We start from the raw sequence: 15216 nt of genomic DNA, 5'->3' as shown, positions 1-15216 counted from the left end.
TCATACCTTGGAAAAACCTTTCCATCTAGCAAACCCTTGAACCGGCAGTGAAGGGGAAGAATTAAAACCGTTCAAGTTCGAAAGGAACATGAGGGCTTTGAGAAGATTACCAAGGGGAGCAAGAGAGGATTGAAGCTGATTCTGGTTCCCAGATGCTATCAAGCCGTTGCTCTATTGAGTGGCAAACCACTTGTAGCAATTTGGTCGAGTATGACTGGCAGCTCCACAATGATGACAGAGATGCTGCTTCTTTTGTTTAGGCTTTTGAGAGTTAGCCTTCTTAGCCCTAGGATTTTTAATATCTTTCTTCTCAAGCTTAGGGGGTTCTCCTAAGATAGATTTACCCTTATCTAAGTTCTCACTAGCTAATTCAGTTTTAATCTCATTGTTCTCAGTTTTAACATTATTAGTAAGAGGAACAAAAATAGTAGTACTAGAAGAGGCAGTGTTAGAGGAAGAAAGACCATACCCTAAGCCTGTTCGATCTGAAACAGATTTCTGAATGCTTAGCATCTCATCCAGCTTTGTGCTTGAAGTCCTCTCCAATTGAGCTCTGGCTTGAAATAGCTCCGCTTCAAGCTTCTTGGTCTTTTCAGCCAAGAAATTGTTCTCGAATCTTAGTGCTCCAATCCAATAGTCTGATTGGCCTCATCAAACTTTGTGGAAAGCTCCTCACGGTCAAGTTTCACATCACTAAGCTTCTTGGTGGTTAGCCTATATAATTTCTCATGCTTCTCAGAAAGTTTATACAGCTTCTCATAGGCTGTATGGATGTCATCTTGGTTATCCATCTTCTCAAACTTAGATTCCACCAGTTCCTCTTCTTCAACCACATCTTCAACAATCCCATAAGTAGGATTGACTGTGGCCGTGAAGGCATTTAAGATTCTGTCATCCTCATTGTCGGAATCATCCTCAGGCTCAGTGTCGCTCAAGGTAACAGCAAATGCCTTGCTCTTCCCAATGCTCTTAAGGTATGTAGGACACTCATGCTTCATGTGACCGAACCCTTGACACTCAAAGCACTTAGGTCCAGAGGAAACAGTGTACTAACCACCTTCCTTAACATCCTTCTTCCCTTCGTCTTGGCCTTTAAACTGAGAAGAAATGGATTGTCTGCGATCCTTGTCAAAACCCTTTCCATTGGCATTCTTCATGAACTTCTTGAACTGCCTAGTGATGTAGGACTTCATCTTGGAATCTTCATCATCAGAAGATTCATCTGTTTGACTGCTCTTAGCCTTCAGTGCCATACTCTTGCTTTTACCTGACTTGCCTATTCTTGTCAACCCTAGCTCGTAGGTCTGCAAGTTTCCAACCAGCTCAATCAGAGGAATCTTGTCAATATCCTTTGATTCCTCTATTGCTGTAATCTTGGCATGAAATCTCTCGGGCAGAGATCTGAGCACTTTCCTCACAATCTTGGGTTTAGGAATGGTTTCCCCAAGATTGAAGGCTGAGTTCACTATGTCCTTTAGCTTGGCATAGAACTCATCAAAAGACTCATCCTCCTCCATTTTTATCTCTTCAAAGCTTGTAGTGAGCCTCTGAAGTTTTGAGTCCTTGAAAGCCTTTGTACCTTCATAGGTTGTTTGGAGAATGATCCAAGCCTCCTTGGCAGTTTCAGTGGAGGATATTTTCTTAAACTCCTCATTGGTGACAGCACTAAACAATACATTCAAAACTCTGCTGTTGAAGTTTGCCGCCTTAATCTTGGCATCATCCCAGTCGGCTGGCGCTTCTGTAGGCTTAGTCCAGCCTATCTCACAGCTTGCCACACTTTTTCATCTAAAGACTGTAAGAAAGCTCTTATGCATACTTTCCAGTATACTTAGTTAGTGCATCAAATAAAGGAGATATGATTAATGACTGTACTCTATCTATGACAAATAGGGATCAATGGATTAACACAGCAAAGATTACACCCTAATCAGAGCGTGTCTGCTCTGATACCACTTGATAGGCCACAAACTGAATGACTCCTTGTGATATAAATTAATTAATTAATTAGTCAAGTTATTAATTAATCAATTTATCATGCAAACGCGTAGTAGCACAAACAAATCACCAATAAATTAAATATGCAGCGAAAAATAAATAACACGGTGATTTGTTTACGAATGAGGAAAACCTAATGACAAAAATCCCACCGGATGATTTTCAGGTCACTACTCCCAAAACTCTAATATTATCACAACAAGCGGTTACAAGTAAAGGAATCCAAGTATCTTACCAACCTACAGTTGAACTCTTACTCCAATACCCAATTGAACTTGTTCTGTAGTGATAGTTCCCTTTTTAGATGCACGACTCTCAGTACGTGACTAACCAATTGCGCGAATCTCAGTACGCGACTTCAATCACCAACTAAGAAGGTTGTTGGTTACAAAGTTCTTCAGTTCATCCACACGATGAAGATTAAGAAGATGCTTGGTCACAAAACCATACGGTGCACGTACACAGCAACTTCTTCAAGAGAAAGAGATGAACTGGGGCAAGAACTTCGTCTCCGGTCACAATTTTCTTGAGCAGAGTTTGCTCAAAACTTGTGCAACTTGTGAACACTTTGACGGCCCTTAAACTGATCCTTTTATATGTCTAGGTTTAGGAGAAAAAAAGGCCCAAAGACACATTCACGGATCCTAAGAAAATCAGATTGAAATTCTGAAAATCTTAATCCTCGACAGATAGCAGGTGTCGAGCAGGTGTCGATCAGGTGTCGAGCACACCGAATAAAGAACAGCTTCCTTAAACTCGAGAGATGTAGCTGTCGAGCTTTAATGATTTTGCACTCTAAACTTGTTTTCTTGAACAAACTTGAAAGTTTTAATACTTGATCTTGAAACAAGGTTTCTTGAAGTGTTTAAAACATCCTAAATCTACCCAAATATAAGTAAAGTGCGTTTTGTCAAAAGATAAGCCAATTACATAAAATCATGACATATGTTCTTAACAAATGAAACACATATGTCCTAACAATAACTATGAGAAACAGGGAAAAAACCAGCCATTAAAGTGACTGACATAACAGGAGCTTTAGTACTCAGGGAGCCAAGGGGGGAGAATCAGTGGTATCTGAACCCTAGAATGACACTATGAAAGAGGGGAAGCAGCCAACATTAAGGGGCATGATTTAGTAGGAGGAAATCATAACAGAATCATTGAGAAAATACGGTCTGAAACTCAAAGAAAGTAGAAAACAACGCTTGGTATCCCAGAACAACCACTATAGAATGTACTTGGATTTAACGGGATTCAAACTTTGCAAGTCTTAGAGGCTTAGATAGCCATCTAAGACTGTAATTTTTGAGCTTATTTAGGCCTTGTAACACATCTTAGTGAGCACATTGTAATTCACAATTAAGAAAAATAATGAAATATCTCATATTGATTTGAGGATCTCTAACAATTATTTCGCATATTTCTTTATTACATTGTCTTCCTTTACTGTTTCTTGCTACTCAATACATATATTCTTGTTTGTTAGTTTTCCTTTTACTCAGCCAAAAGTTGAGTCTTTTTACCGAGGTCCTCACTTCAACTTGGGTCTTGGACACACTTAGCCTCCAAAAAAACATATGCCAAAACATGCACACATTAGATATCACTCTCTCCCACAAAAATCCTTCTCACCTAACTATCTTGGAAGGCAATGCCCAAGCAAAGCCACTTGGACTTGACTTCCAAATCCCATAAGTCTTGTGCAAAAGCACTAAGTCTGTGAGAATTGGGGCTAGGATCCTCGTGATTAAATCATTCTCATGAAATTCATTTACATATATGTATATGTATTAAAATGTATATCCTAATCTAAGAAACTAACAATTATTTGAAGATATGTGTATTGTACAGTGTGTTCTTATGTAAGACCTATAGAGGTAAGGGAAAGAGCAAAACTTCATTGCATAATAAGCATGAAGAAAGATCGTGTAGTTTAGAGAATTAGCATTCTAGGTTTTTACAGGCCTAGTACCCCTGGGAATCATGATAGTACATCTGAGATACCAAGTGAATGAACTTTTTTAAATGTTTACACAATAAAAGTTAGGAAGAATTACATTTTGTCTTGAGGAGCTTTATGTGACTTGTGCACAACTTGGTTCGTAATCAGCCCCTATTTGACTGCGGTGAACCAAGCCCAGTCCATCAAAACAACAAGTAAAGAGCCCAAGATCCTTGTTAAAGGGCCTAGGATCCTTGTTTCTACTTGGGCCTAGGTACTATCCAAAAAAGGACCCTCACAATGTCTTTCATGGATGGTTTCTCTAGGTACAACCAAATCAAGATGGCTCTCAAGGACATGACCAAGACCACTTTCACCATAGAATGGGGAATCTATTGCTATACAGTGATGCTGTTTGGGCTTAAGAATGTAGGAGCGACTTATCAAAGGATGGCCACAATTTTATTACATGATATGATCCACAGTGAAGTAGAGGTATATTTTGATGACATGATAGTGAAATCCAAAGATAGAGAGGGCCACATAACCAACTTGAGGAAATTCTTCGAAAAAATTAAGGAATACAAGTTTAGGTTGAACCTACAAAAGTACACATTTGGAGTGACTGTCGGAAAATTACTAGGCTTCCTAATGAGTGATAGGGTGATAGAAGTTGACCTATCAAAGATCAAAGCCATCCTGGACATGCCTCCACCCAAGAGTGAAAAAAAGATAAGAGGGTTCCTAGGTCGATTACAATACATTAGCCAATTCATTGCTAAGCTCACCTCCACTTGTGAACCTATCTTCAAACTTCTGAGGAAGAACGAACCCCATACATGGAACGAAGAGTGTCAGAAAGCTTTTGGACTGTTAAGGAATACCTTCTCAACCTACCTATCTTGATACCTCCAGAGACTGGAAAACCTTTACTCCTTTACCTTTCAATCATATAGGATGTCGTAGGAAATGTGTTGGCTCAAGAGGATGATGATAAGAGTGAGAGAGTCGTGTACTATTTGAGTAAGAGGTTGCATGATTATGAGAAGTATGGAAAGTTGCCAGAATGGATCTTTTGAAGTAATTATTCGAGAAACCCGCTTTAAGTGGAAGATTGTCAAGATGGTTAATCTTATTTGCCGAGTTTGATTTGAAATACATGTCTAGGAAGAGCATTAAAGGGGTGCCATATTAGACTTTTGTGTTGAGAACCCCGTAGAGGTAGAGGGTAGTAAAGAAGATTTTCCCAATGAGAACATATTGAATATAGAACTTGGAGCATGGAAGATATATTTCGATGGAGCGGTGAACCAATATGGAAATGGGATAGGAGTATTATTGATTACCCCTGACAGATCCCACATACCTATGGCTGTCAAGTTAAACTTTGGTCATAGCATAAGTACAAAAGTTGTGGAAGGTGAAAGAGGAACACCTAAAGTCTTACCAACAATACTTGGAGGAGTTGACAAGGACCTTTGATGGGATTGAATACATTGTCATCCTTAGAGCTCAGAATCAGTTTGCAGATGCGTTGGCTACTTTGGCCTCCATGGTTGAGAAACCTGAAAGAGTACGGACACGACATTTGGAGTTTGAACAGAAATGCCAAATAGTGCACAAGGAGAAAGAAGGCCATCTTGGCCAAAGAAGAGTAAGGAGTCCTTTGGTATTACAACATCTTAAAGTTCCTAGAGTTGGGAATCTATCCTGATAATGTTGGCAAGAAAGAATACTGCCCAGTGAGGATGATGGCAATGCAATACATTTTGTGTGGAGGTCAGCTCTATAGGAGTTCCTATGGTGGAGTACACCTTCGTTATTTGAAGAAAGAGGAAGCTGAAAGGATCATGGAAGAAGTTCACTAAGGAATTTGTGGCCCTCATATGAATGGAAAGATGCTAGCGAAGAAGATTTTGAGGATGAGATACTACTGGACTACAATGGAGACTGATTGCATAAACTTTGTGAAGTTTTGTCATGACTGCCAGACACATACCAATCTAAACCATGTACCACCTAGTGAGCTACCTTTTCCCATGTGGGGCATAGATGTGATTGGAAGAATAGCTCCTAAAACCTCGAATGGACGCGAGTACTTTTTGGTTGCCATCATTTGCTTCACTAAATGGGTGGAGGCAACCTCTTATTTTGTGTCGAAAGCCAAGCATGTGGCTCGATTTATAGAGAAAAACATTATTTGTCAATTTGGAGTGCCACAAGAGATCATCTCTAACAATGGGTCTCACTTTGAAGGGGAAGTCCAAAGGATCATGGAATTATACAAGATCGAGCATCACAAGTCGTCGCCATACTGACCACAGACTAATGAAGTTGTAGAAGCAGCCAATAAGAACGTCAAGAACATCCTAGCCAAGATGGTGGTAACATACAAGGATTGGGCCAAAAAGCTCCCATTTGCTTTATGGGGGTATAGGATATCCATTCGAGCATCAACTGGGGCAACCCCCTACTCTTTGGTGTATGGGAATGAGGCAGTACTTTCCATTGAGATCAAAATACAATCTTTGAGAGTATTGGTGGAGACTAAAGCCTAAGAAGGGGATTGGATGAGAGAGAGATATGAACAATTATCTTTCATAGATGTTTGCAGAAGTTAAGATGCTTCAAGAGTTCAGTGAGTGCAGTAGGTTCCATCTCTTTCATCTCAAGCTTGCGATCACGATAATGCTTCGGTTGCTACCAATTGAATGGAACGAGGGGATGATGAATCAATTTAAGCTTCTCATACAACCATATCCGAGGGAGAAAAAAGAGAGCATGAGTATTGAGTGGAAAAAGAAAAAAAAAAAAAGGAAAAAGGAGAGATATATATAGACGATATAAGGAGCATCGATGGGTTGAAAACTAAAAGGTAATCCATGCAAAAATTAGAGGAATCCTGCTAGGTTAGGAAAACCTAAGCAAAAAATTTGGGATCATACCTGAAGAAGAAGAAGACTCCCCGCAAAGAAAGTTGCTTCCTCCTTATGGATGACATCCAAACCATTGAGAGTTTCAGCCAAGATGATGGCTACTGGGTTTTCGCTTCCCAAGTTTTTAACCACATGAAGAATTCTAGGATCCATGTGAGGTGTCTCATGCACAAAGAAAAACCTTGCAAGAATGCAAAGACAAAAGGCGTTGAGATGATGAGATTGCCCTATTCCAGTCAAAGGAACATCTTTCTTGGAAAATTACTTGAAAACCCATAGAAACATTCAACTTGTTGGACTTACACCACCTCTTGGCCATAGATAGATGGACTCCCAAAAGTTGGTGAGCTAATTTAGAAAGATTCTCCTCAAGAGTAGGAAGGATGATGGCACCAAAATCATACTCACCCATGATTGCACCAAATTCTTCAATAGTAGGGCACAACTCTACGCCATTGAATTGAAAGACATGCCGAGTAGGGACCCAAAACTTAGGCGCAGCACGCAGAAGAGGCTCATCCACTTTGGTTTGATGGATATGAGAAGTGTAAGAGGGGAATGAGAGCATCCTTGAAATTGAGATTGAGCTTGTTGATCCACAAAGAGACCTCAAAAGGAGTGAATTCTGCCATTGGGAACCTTGTAGAAGGCTTTTGTAGGCTTAAAACACGTTTTGTGAAGGTTTAGGAGCTCTCACGGTTGTTTTATAGTGAAAAAAGTTGGCTAGGGATTTCTGCTTACGAGTATGCGTGCGCATAGTCGAAGTACGTGTGTGTACAGTCCAAGTATGCATATGCATGGTCACTTGGGTTTTCAAATTCCTTTTCCTTTTTTGAGTGTGTTTCCTACATCAAGTCTCTTTTTTTAATGTTTCCTATGGTCTAAAGGATTGTCCAAGACAGATTCGGACTCAGAATTTCATCCAAGAGTATAAAGAGAGAAAGAGCAAAAATGAAAGAGAAGAGAAGGGAAACTATAGCATGCATACGTGGCGCGTGAACAACATGTGTGCAAAACAGAGGGTAAGCTAAAGAGCTTCCGATGCTTGTGTACTTTGTGTTTGTGTCTAGATGAGCATATAACAGAGAAAAAGAAACAGTCCATTGTAGAGAGTAGAATCACAAAGATTTTTCCAGAGACAATCAGGTCTTCCTTGTTAGCCTGATCCTTATTAGTGTAAGACCGCCTTGACTTATAAGTAGTGCAGTTTTTGCACAAAATTTGGGGCAACAAAATGCAAAATCACATTCTTTATCCAACAACTCTCACTACAATTGAGATATTAGATAAAGAAGGGGTAATTGTTGATACTGTATTCTGTCTGCCCTCAATTCCTCAGAAATTCCAAAATAATCATTTTTTCACTAGAGAACTGCGGGAATATCTAGATTATCATGGTTTAACCCGTTTGGGCATGGGAGAGTACTCAAAGTGCCATTTTAGGTTAAAAAGACCAAAATGCCCCTAGTCAACCCATAGTTGACCGAATGTCAAACTTGGTCAAAACTCTACCAAAATGAAATTTTCCATGTTTTCACATCAAATCTGAGACTATCGGAGATTTTTATCAACTTTGACCAAATTTGACCTAATGTTGATTCCTAGTGACAACCAAAAATGAAATTTTGATTCGATCGTTGAATTGGTATAAAAGCAACACCATTACAAAGAATATTATTAGAATTAGTTTTTGTTGTCTGGAAGTAGTAGTCGTAGTAAGTTGTTTTTGTATGACTTTGTGTGTTATTTCCTGTGTCTACGAGATTATGTGTATAACTATGTGGTCATTGTGTGATAAGTTGTTATGATATATAGCTTTTTGTTATTTGGCAGCTCCAAAACATTTTTTTTTTCTTAATTTAAAAAACTAATTATTTTTAGTTAAAATAATATTGAACTTATAATGAAATAATCAATGTCTTTTATTTGATTGGTAGACTATGAGAAAGCCAACTACAATATGTGACTTTTTAAAAAGAAATATACAAAATATTTCAGAAGCCAATACTAGTGATACAGTATTACAAATCTGTAATGGCGATATTCCAATTTTTGAAAATCCTCAAAAAAAATTTCATAAATAACTCTTTGATTATGAAAGATGATTTTCTATTAGGTTCTTTAATTCATGGAAAGGGAAAGATGGTTGCTAAATTTAGTACATGATAAATCATAAATAAGTTTTACAAGTTAAAAGATTATCAATTTCCATTTTGATAGATGATTTAGTTCAAATGTATTAGAAAAAAATGTTTTGTGTTTCCATTTTTTGATTTAGTTCAAATGTTTTGCTAACTAGTTTGGATTCTCATTATAAAAATAAAAAAATTAAAAAAATAAAAAAAATTATCACTTTTGGCACCCGAAATTTAAATCTGGGTTCTGTCCCTGATGTTGCACATTTGGTCCAAAAGTATTTACTCTTATAAATTTCATTGTTCATCACTCAAAGCCTGACTTTTTTTTAAACAAGTTTGCCTTGCCAGATTCCTTCCTCTCCCTGAAGTTAAAACCTCACAGTCACAGGCCGAGAAGCACATAGTAGAGAATTGCTATGGGCAAGGCAACCACCATTCCAAAGGTAACCCTGAGAAAATTGAAAGATGAGAAATAAATATAAGTTTTTTTTTTTTTTTTTTTTTTTTTTTTTTTTAATTATAAAAAATCAATTTCATCTGTCATTTCATAATTTTCTATTTAAATTTTGTGATGATAAATCTTTCTTAAAAGGGAAGAGACCAATAAACTTACGAAGTGCTAAGTATGTCTGCATGGACATTGTACTCCTTGGCAAATACAAAGGAAACGATTGCTTGTGGAAGGGCAGCCTGCATTCAAGAAAATATGAATAAATAATTATAGTGTATAAATGGAAAACTATAAAAGCACAAAGTTAATATATGTTTACAACAAAAAAAAATTTTAAAACTTTTTTTTAAATATTATTCTTCATATAGTTATAATATGCTGCTAATCTTGCCGCTTAAACTCTTTCACCCTAAACCTCCAGACACTTTATACATAGAAAAGTGTCAATTAAATTACAGGTCTCTTGATTAATAAAACTAATATATGTGCTATAAATATTTTTGTTTGATGGGTATATATGTGCTATAGATTAGCTACCGGTTAACTAGCACCTTTTTAGATTCTTTTATGAACTAATGGCAGAACTTTCAATGATAAAATGTTACTTGAGAAGTAACGCATATTAAGACGCATATTAAGACGCACGAATACAAATCATTTGTCCCATTTTTTATGTACCACTTCATACTTCACTAATTATGGTTTGTTATATATTTCAATTTTTTTTCCATTTTAAATTTTGGTTACTTTATAAGAAAAGTGAAATAAATACTTTTTTTTTTTTTTTTGAGAAAGAAGTGAAATAAATACATGACAAATTGTGATTAGTAAAAAATAAAGTATTATATAAAAAATGGCACATAGGATTTGTATTCCTAATGCACGCTTATATATTGGGGAAAAAAATATTTGCATGCAAACCTAATAAGTGCAGAAATTAAAATAAATAAATAAAACTCAAAGGATTTGTTAGTGGTTTTTAAGGCCTTATGATATCCACGAGATCTTGGATTTAAAACTTCTTGCCAACATCTTAGGGCCACTCCCAAAAATTTATTCCTTGTAATAACCTAGTGTGTGGAATGAGAGGACATCATATACTAAATAGAATTGTTAGATATTCGAAGGGTCTAAATACATTCGTTATTAATTTATATATATATGTAAGGACTCAATTTGTAACGACCCCAAATTGGTATTAGGTTTGCACGTTTAAGGCCCAAACAATATAATTTGTAGAGCGTGGGTATTCAAGAACTAGATTAACTTTTTAAAGTAAAACGATTCAACCTCACGTTTATGGTGGATTAGAACCAATATAACAATTTGTTTTACTTTGTAACTAATACAGCACTTTGGTTTCTTAGTTTTTTTCTTCTAAGTGTTCTTTGTGTTTTTCTTTATGTTCCGATCCTTTTCTGCATGCTTTTCTTTCATGTTATATACCGCCCTCCTCATACCATCTTCACCACACACGTGTAGGTTGGGTTCAGGGGATCTCTTTATGTTCCATCTAACACCTTCTAGAACCTCCTACTAGCAGCTGTAAGGCTGCTTCATCACTGTTTAGGCATCACTTCCACATTAATGCGGCTAGAGAGTTGGTTGAGAGGCAATTAATGTGGAGGCAGCTGTTGCCATAGATATTTGTTTGCCTTCTCTCTCTTACCTTTGGTCCCTTATCCCACTTTTAGTGGTGACGTAGCTCCGAAGTACGTTTGTAACAAGATGGCGCTCTGATCGTCCTCGGACTCATATTACCGAGAAGGATTTTGTCCTCGGATGAATACTAAACTCATCTTTCATGATATTCACTCTTCCTTTCGTTTGGTTACCCCTTCAATCTGATATGGGCCTCCTCGGACAGGTTTGCATCCTCGGATGGGCCACAGGCCCAATTAACTTGACTTTAATAATTTTAGTGACTGACCGGCCCCCACAATATATATATATATATATATATATATATAAGAAAAACGTTAAAGTTACAACCAATTCTACTATAAAATATTACATATTAACATGACTAGTAATGTGATTGGTATCATATCAATAACATTATAAAAAAAATATTAAATTAATGCACTTTTGTTTTGATACATTTGTTTGCAATGCTTATGTATGTTGTTAAATTTGTATCTCCATTGTTAATCCTAAACAAAATAAATAAAAAAATAAAATCATTTAAGATGAGATTTGGGATGGTCTACCTGAATGATTGCAACTTGCAATAGAACTCCACGAAGACCAACGGCTATAGAGGTTAAAGCAATCACTGCTGGGCCTGCCAGGAACCGAACAGCCATTGAGAATACTGCCAAAGATTTCCCACAAGCAATGATCTTTGGCTGTAAAGCCATGAATAAACCTACCAATCATGTACAAAGGTTCCATAAATTATTAATTAGCTTGCAAGAAATTAGTGTCTCATGTTGTAGAGTACGAATTACATATTGATGATTATATTAGTTTTTGAGAGAAATATATACCTAGAGCAAACATAGACATCCCCAGACCAGTATCAGATATTATCCAAATGGATCCACTAATAATAGACGGCATTTTGATGTGAAACCTAATAGAAAATAAAAGATGAAATATTTGATTAGTCAATAGTAGTGGAATTAGCAACTATTTGAATTATGTGACTATTAATGTACAAAAGAATTAATGAAAAGAAAGTAATGATAGTTTCACAATACTTATTATACGCTTTTTGTACACATGGTACAACATATCCAAAGAGAAAACTAAAATTTTATCTGAAATTATATATGGCATTGTCACATAGCCAATTATAAGTGATGATGTAAAATAGAAAGTGTGTAATAAGATTTTCTATGAAAAAGAATTGAAATTTTCTGGACTAGCATGGTAACCGGTAAATTATTTTATTTTTTTATATAAAAAACATGGCAACAATTGAATTCAGGGACGAAATCAACAAATTAATTTTAGGTAAAAGAATATTCTTCCAAACTAGGTGAGAAGCATACATACGCTTCTTACCTAGTTTGGAAGAATATTCTTACCTAGTTTTCAAAATCGCTAGAAAAAAACGTTGGTGTACGTCAGACGAGTTTTTTTTTTTTTTTTTTTTTTTTTTTTTTTTTTTTTAATGATACACAGACTTTATAGTTAAACATAATAATAATAATAATAATAATAATAATAATAATAATAATAATAATAATAATAATATTCAAACATTATCATGATATGAGGAGTAATTATTGAGTACTTCCAGAGTACTACAAATATGTGCTCCTTTCTTTTACATAACTGTGGGTCTCATTAATTAAATTTATGGTGAGACTCACAATTCATGTGAGAAAGAGATTTATGATACTCCCAAAATATTCAATAATTTTCCCGAAATTAAAACATAACAACAAACTTAAAAAGGTAGTAATAATTACAAAAGTAATTTCTTTGGAGACTTTAGTGAGCTTCATTTGAGAAGAAAATTCTTTGAGAAGTGTGAAGGGCACATGCTTATAGAATAGAGACTCTTGGAGTACCTGGGAGATATGAGAGACCATGCAATGCCTAAAACACTTGAATAGGTGTTAGGGTTTCTAATGAGCTTCCTCCAAACCATGATGAATATGAGCTTTGTCATGACACTTGCGGGAGGCATTTGGTGGTTCTTTCCGCCATTTACTTCATCCATACCTTTTTCTCCACATTTAATGATAAATAATTTAGAAATACAAGCAATTACTTAAGAATACCTTACCAAGAGGATCAATGAGAACATTGGTACACATGAACAAATTTCTGCTTATTATATTTTTGCAAGGAATAATTAATGATAGGGACACAACATTTTACATATTTTATGTTATAACGGTTAACGTGATCTTTTGCCATTAAAGTAATATTATTTTCACTTATGTTTGAAATTGACACTACTTTTGTTTTGCACTAATCATAATAGATCATTTTCATAGTTTTGTAAAAAATGTTATGTAACTAAAATTATTGTTTTACTAAAGACAGTTAAATTGAAGGTAGTATATGTAATTTAACATATAAATACCTTAATCTCGACAGTAAGGTGACTACCTTCAGTTTCAAATGCAAATTAAATTAATTAGTAGAAGACAAATATGGTGAAGGGTTGGACTGTGAATGCACCTATTGAAGGAGTTTTTCCCTGTTCAATTTCAGCCTCTGAGTTCTCGATTATGAACCCAAAGTCTGTGGAGCTGGCAGTTCCGTAGTTGATAGGAGATGATGCAGTTGGGCTCCATGCAAACATGTGAAGCTGATCCTTATAATGCTCTGAACTCTCTCTCCTTATCTTCCCAGTTTTCAACATCTCATCCTCAAAATTCAAAGAAGTTCTTGGTGTCACTCCTCTTGAAGATGGCAAGGAAAAAATATCATCAAGAGGTCCAACTTGAGAACCATTTGCATATCCACGGGAGGAAAAATCTGCTTGGTTAAAGCTTGGAGCCCTTGTTGATTGTTCTCGGAATGATTGTAGTGAATATATCTCGACACCAGATAGGTTAGAGGCTCTTGGAGGCATAGAAGATGCAGATGATTTCCTCACCACTACATGAAGATTACCATCCTCACGGATCTCAGCATCAGCTTGTAGTGGTTCAAGACCATCTAATGAAACAACATCAGAGTCAACTTGGAAGGAAGCAATGGACCCTGCATTCTTGGGGAACTTCTCAGTGATGAGAATCTTTGCTCCTCTGTATTCAAACATAACGAGCAAGAGAGTATTCCACGCTACACCCTGAAATACTACAATTTGGACCATTAGAGAGGCTGAGAAATCTCCATACATGGCCTTCAGGAGGGGGATGCCCATGACTAGAGTGTTTGGAAGAGTAGAGAGAGAAAAGAGAGTAATCGTCCACTCAAGGCTACTTTTCTTGCTAACGATTTTCCACAGAAAGAGGATAACAAGAATTACTACTTTTTGTAGAGAGTCAGCCGCGATGAATTGATAGTGCATTTTGTAAGGGTTATTGGAAGCAATGAGTTTGAAGGAAAGAAATGGAATAGCAAAGACAGCAACAAACCTGTTAATGCCCGCGCACTGTTCCGGTGTGAAGAGTTTCCACCACCTTACAGAGGCGTAGGCTAATGTCATAGCAACATACAATGGCACAAGTGCCGCAAGGACATCATAAACATCCTTGCCGGTGATCATTGGCACTAGATTAGTTGCTAATGATCAAAGATACAATGTGTGGATGTCTCACTGTGTGTTTGTTCATATTTTAAACCGGAAGAGAAGGAGGCAAAGTTGAAGAGATACTCTTTGTCCTCTGAAAACGAGAACAATGTGACGAGTGCAATGATTTCATTGTCCTCTAACAGATGGGTTCATTGAATTCAATCAGCACTGAGAAAATGCTTCATTTAATTTGATAGTTCTTATATCTTGCCAAATGTAGTTTTTTAATAAACCTTGCCAAATGTAGTTAGATGCATGAAAACTAATCCTTTCAAAATTTATAACGTGTCAGTAGAAAGCGTTGATATAGTTCAGTCCTTACCTCATCATTTCAAAACCGCTGACCGGTTGACCTCTGATCTGTTAAAGCCATGGTTTTAAAAATTGATATAATCAAAAAATCGAAAAATGACTGGTTATCGATTTTTTAGTTTAATTGGGGTTGAATTGATGGTTTAATAGGTGATGTCATAAATATTTATTTTATAATTTTAAAAATACTTAAAAATGAATATTAAGTTTACAATTGATAATATCTATTGAAA

At 36.3% G+C, this 15216-nt stretch overlaps 1 protein-coding gene across 1 annotated transcript; it reads right to left on the bottom strand.

Annotated features, from left to right (window-relative positions):
- Positions 1–9336: 9336 nt before the first annotated feature.
- On the bottom strand, positions 9337–14686 carry LOC126728042 (auxin efflux carrier component 2-like). The gene is made up of 6 exons (XM_050433928.1): positions 13609–14686; positions 12990–13143; positions 11958–12043; positions 11679–11836; positions 9631–9707; positions 9337–9466 (listed from the first exon to the last, which is right to left on the bottom strand). Exons 1-6 carry the CDS (start codon positions 14642–14644, stop codon positions 9400–9402), a joined length of 1578 nt encoding a protein of 525 aa, XP_050289885.1. The 5' UTR covers positions 14645–14686; the 3' UTR covers positions 9337–9399.
- Between the last annotated feature and the right edge of the window lie 530 nt (positions 14687–15216).

Source organism: Quercus robur, chromosome 1 (assembly GCF_932294415.1).
Source record: "Quercus robur chromosome 1, dhQueRobu3.1, whole genome shotgun sequence".
In the NCBI taxonomy this organism is placed as follows: domain Eukaryota; kingdom Viridiplantae; phylum Streptophyta; class Magnoliopsida; order Fagales; family Fagaceae; genus Quercus; species Quercus robur.
Note: the sequence above shows the minus strand (reverse complement) of the source record. Positions and strands in the feature narration are given on the sequence as shown.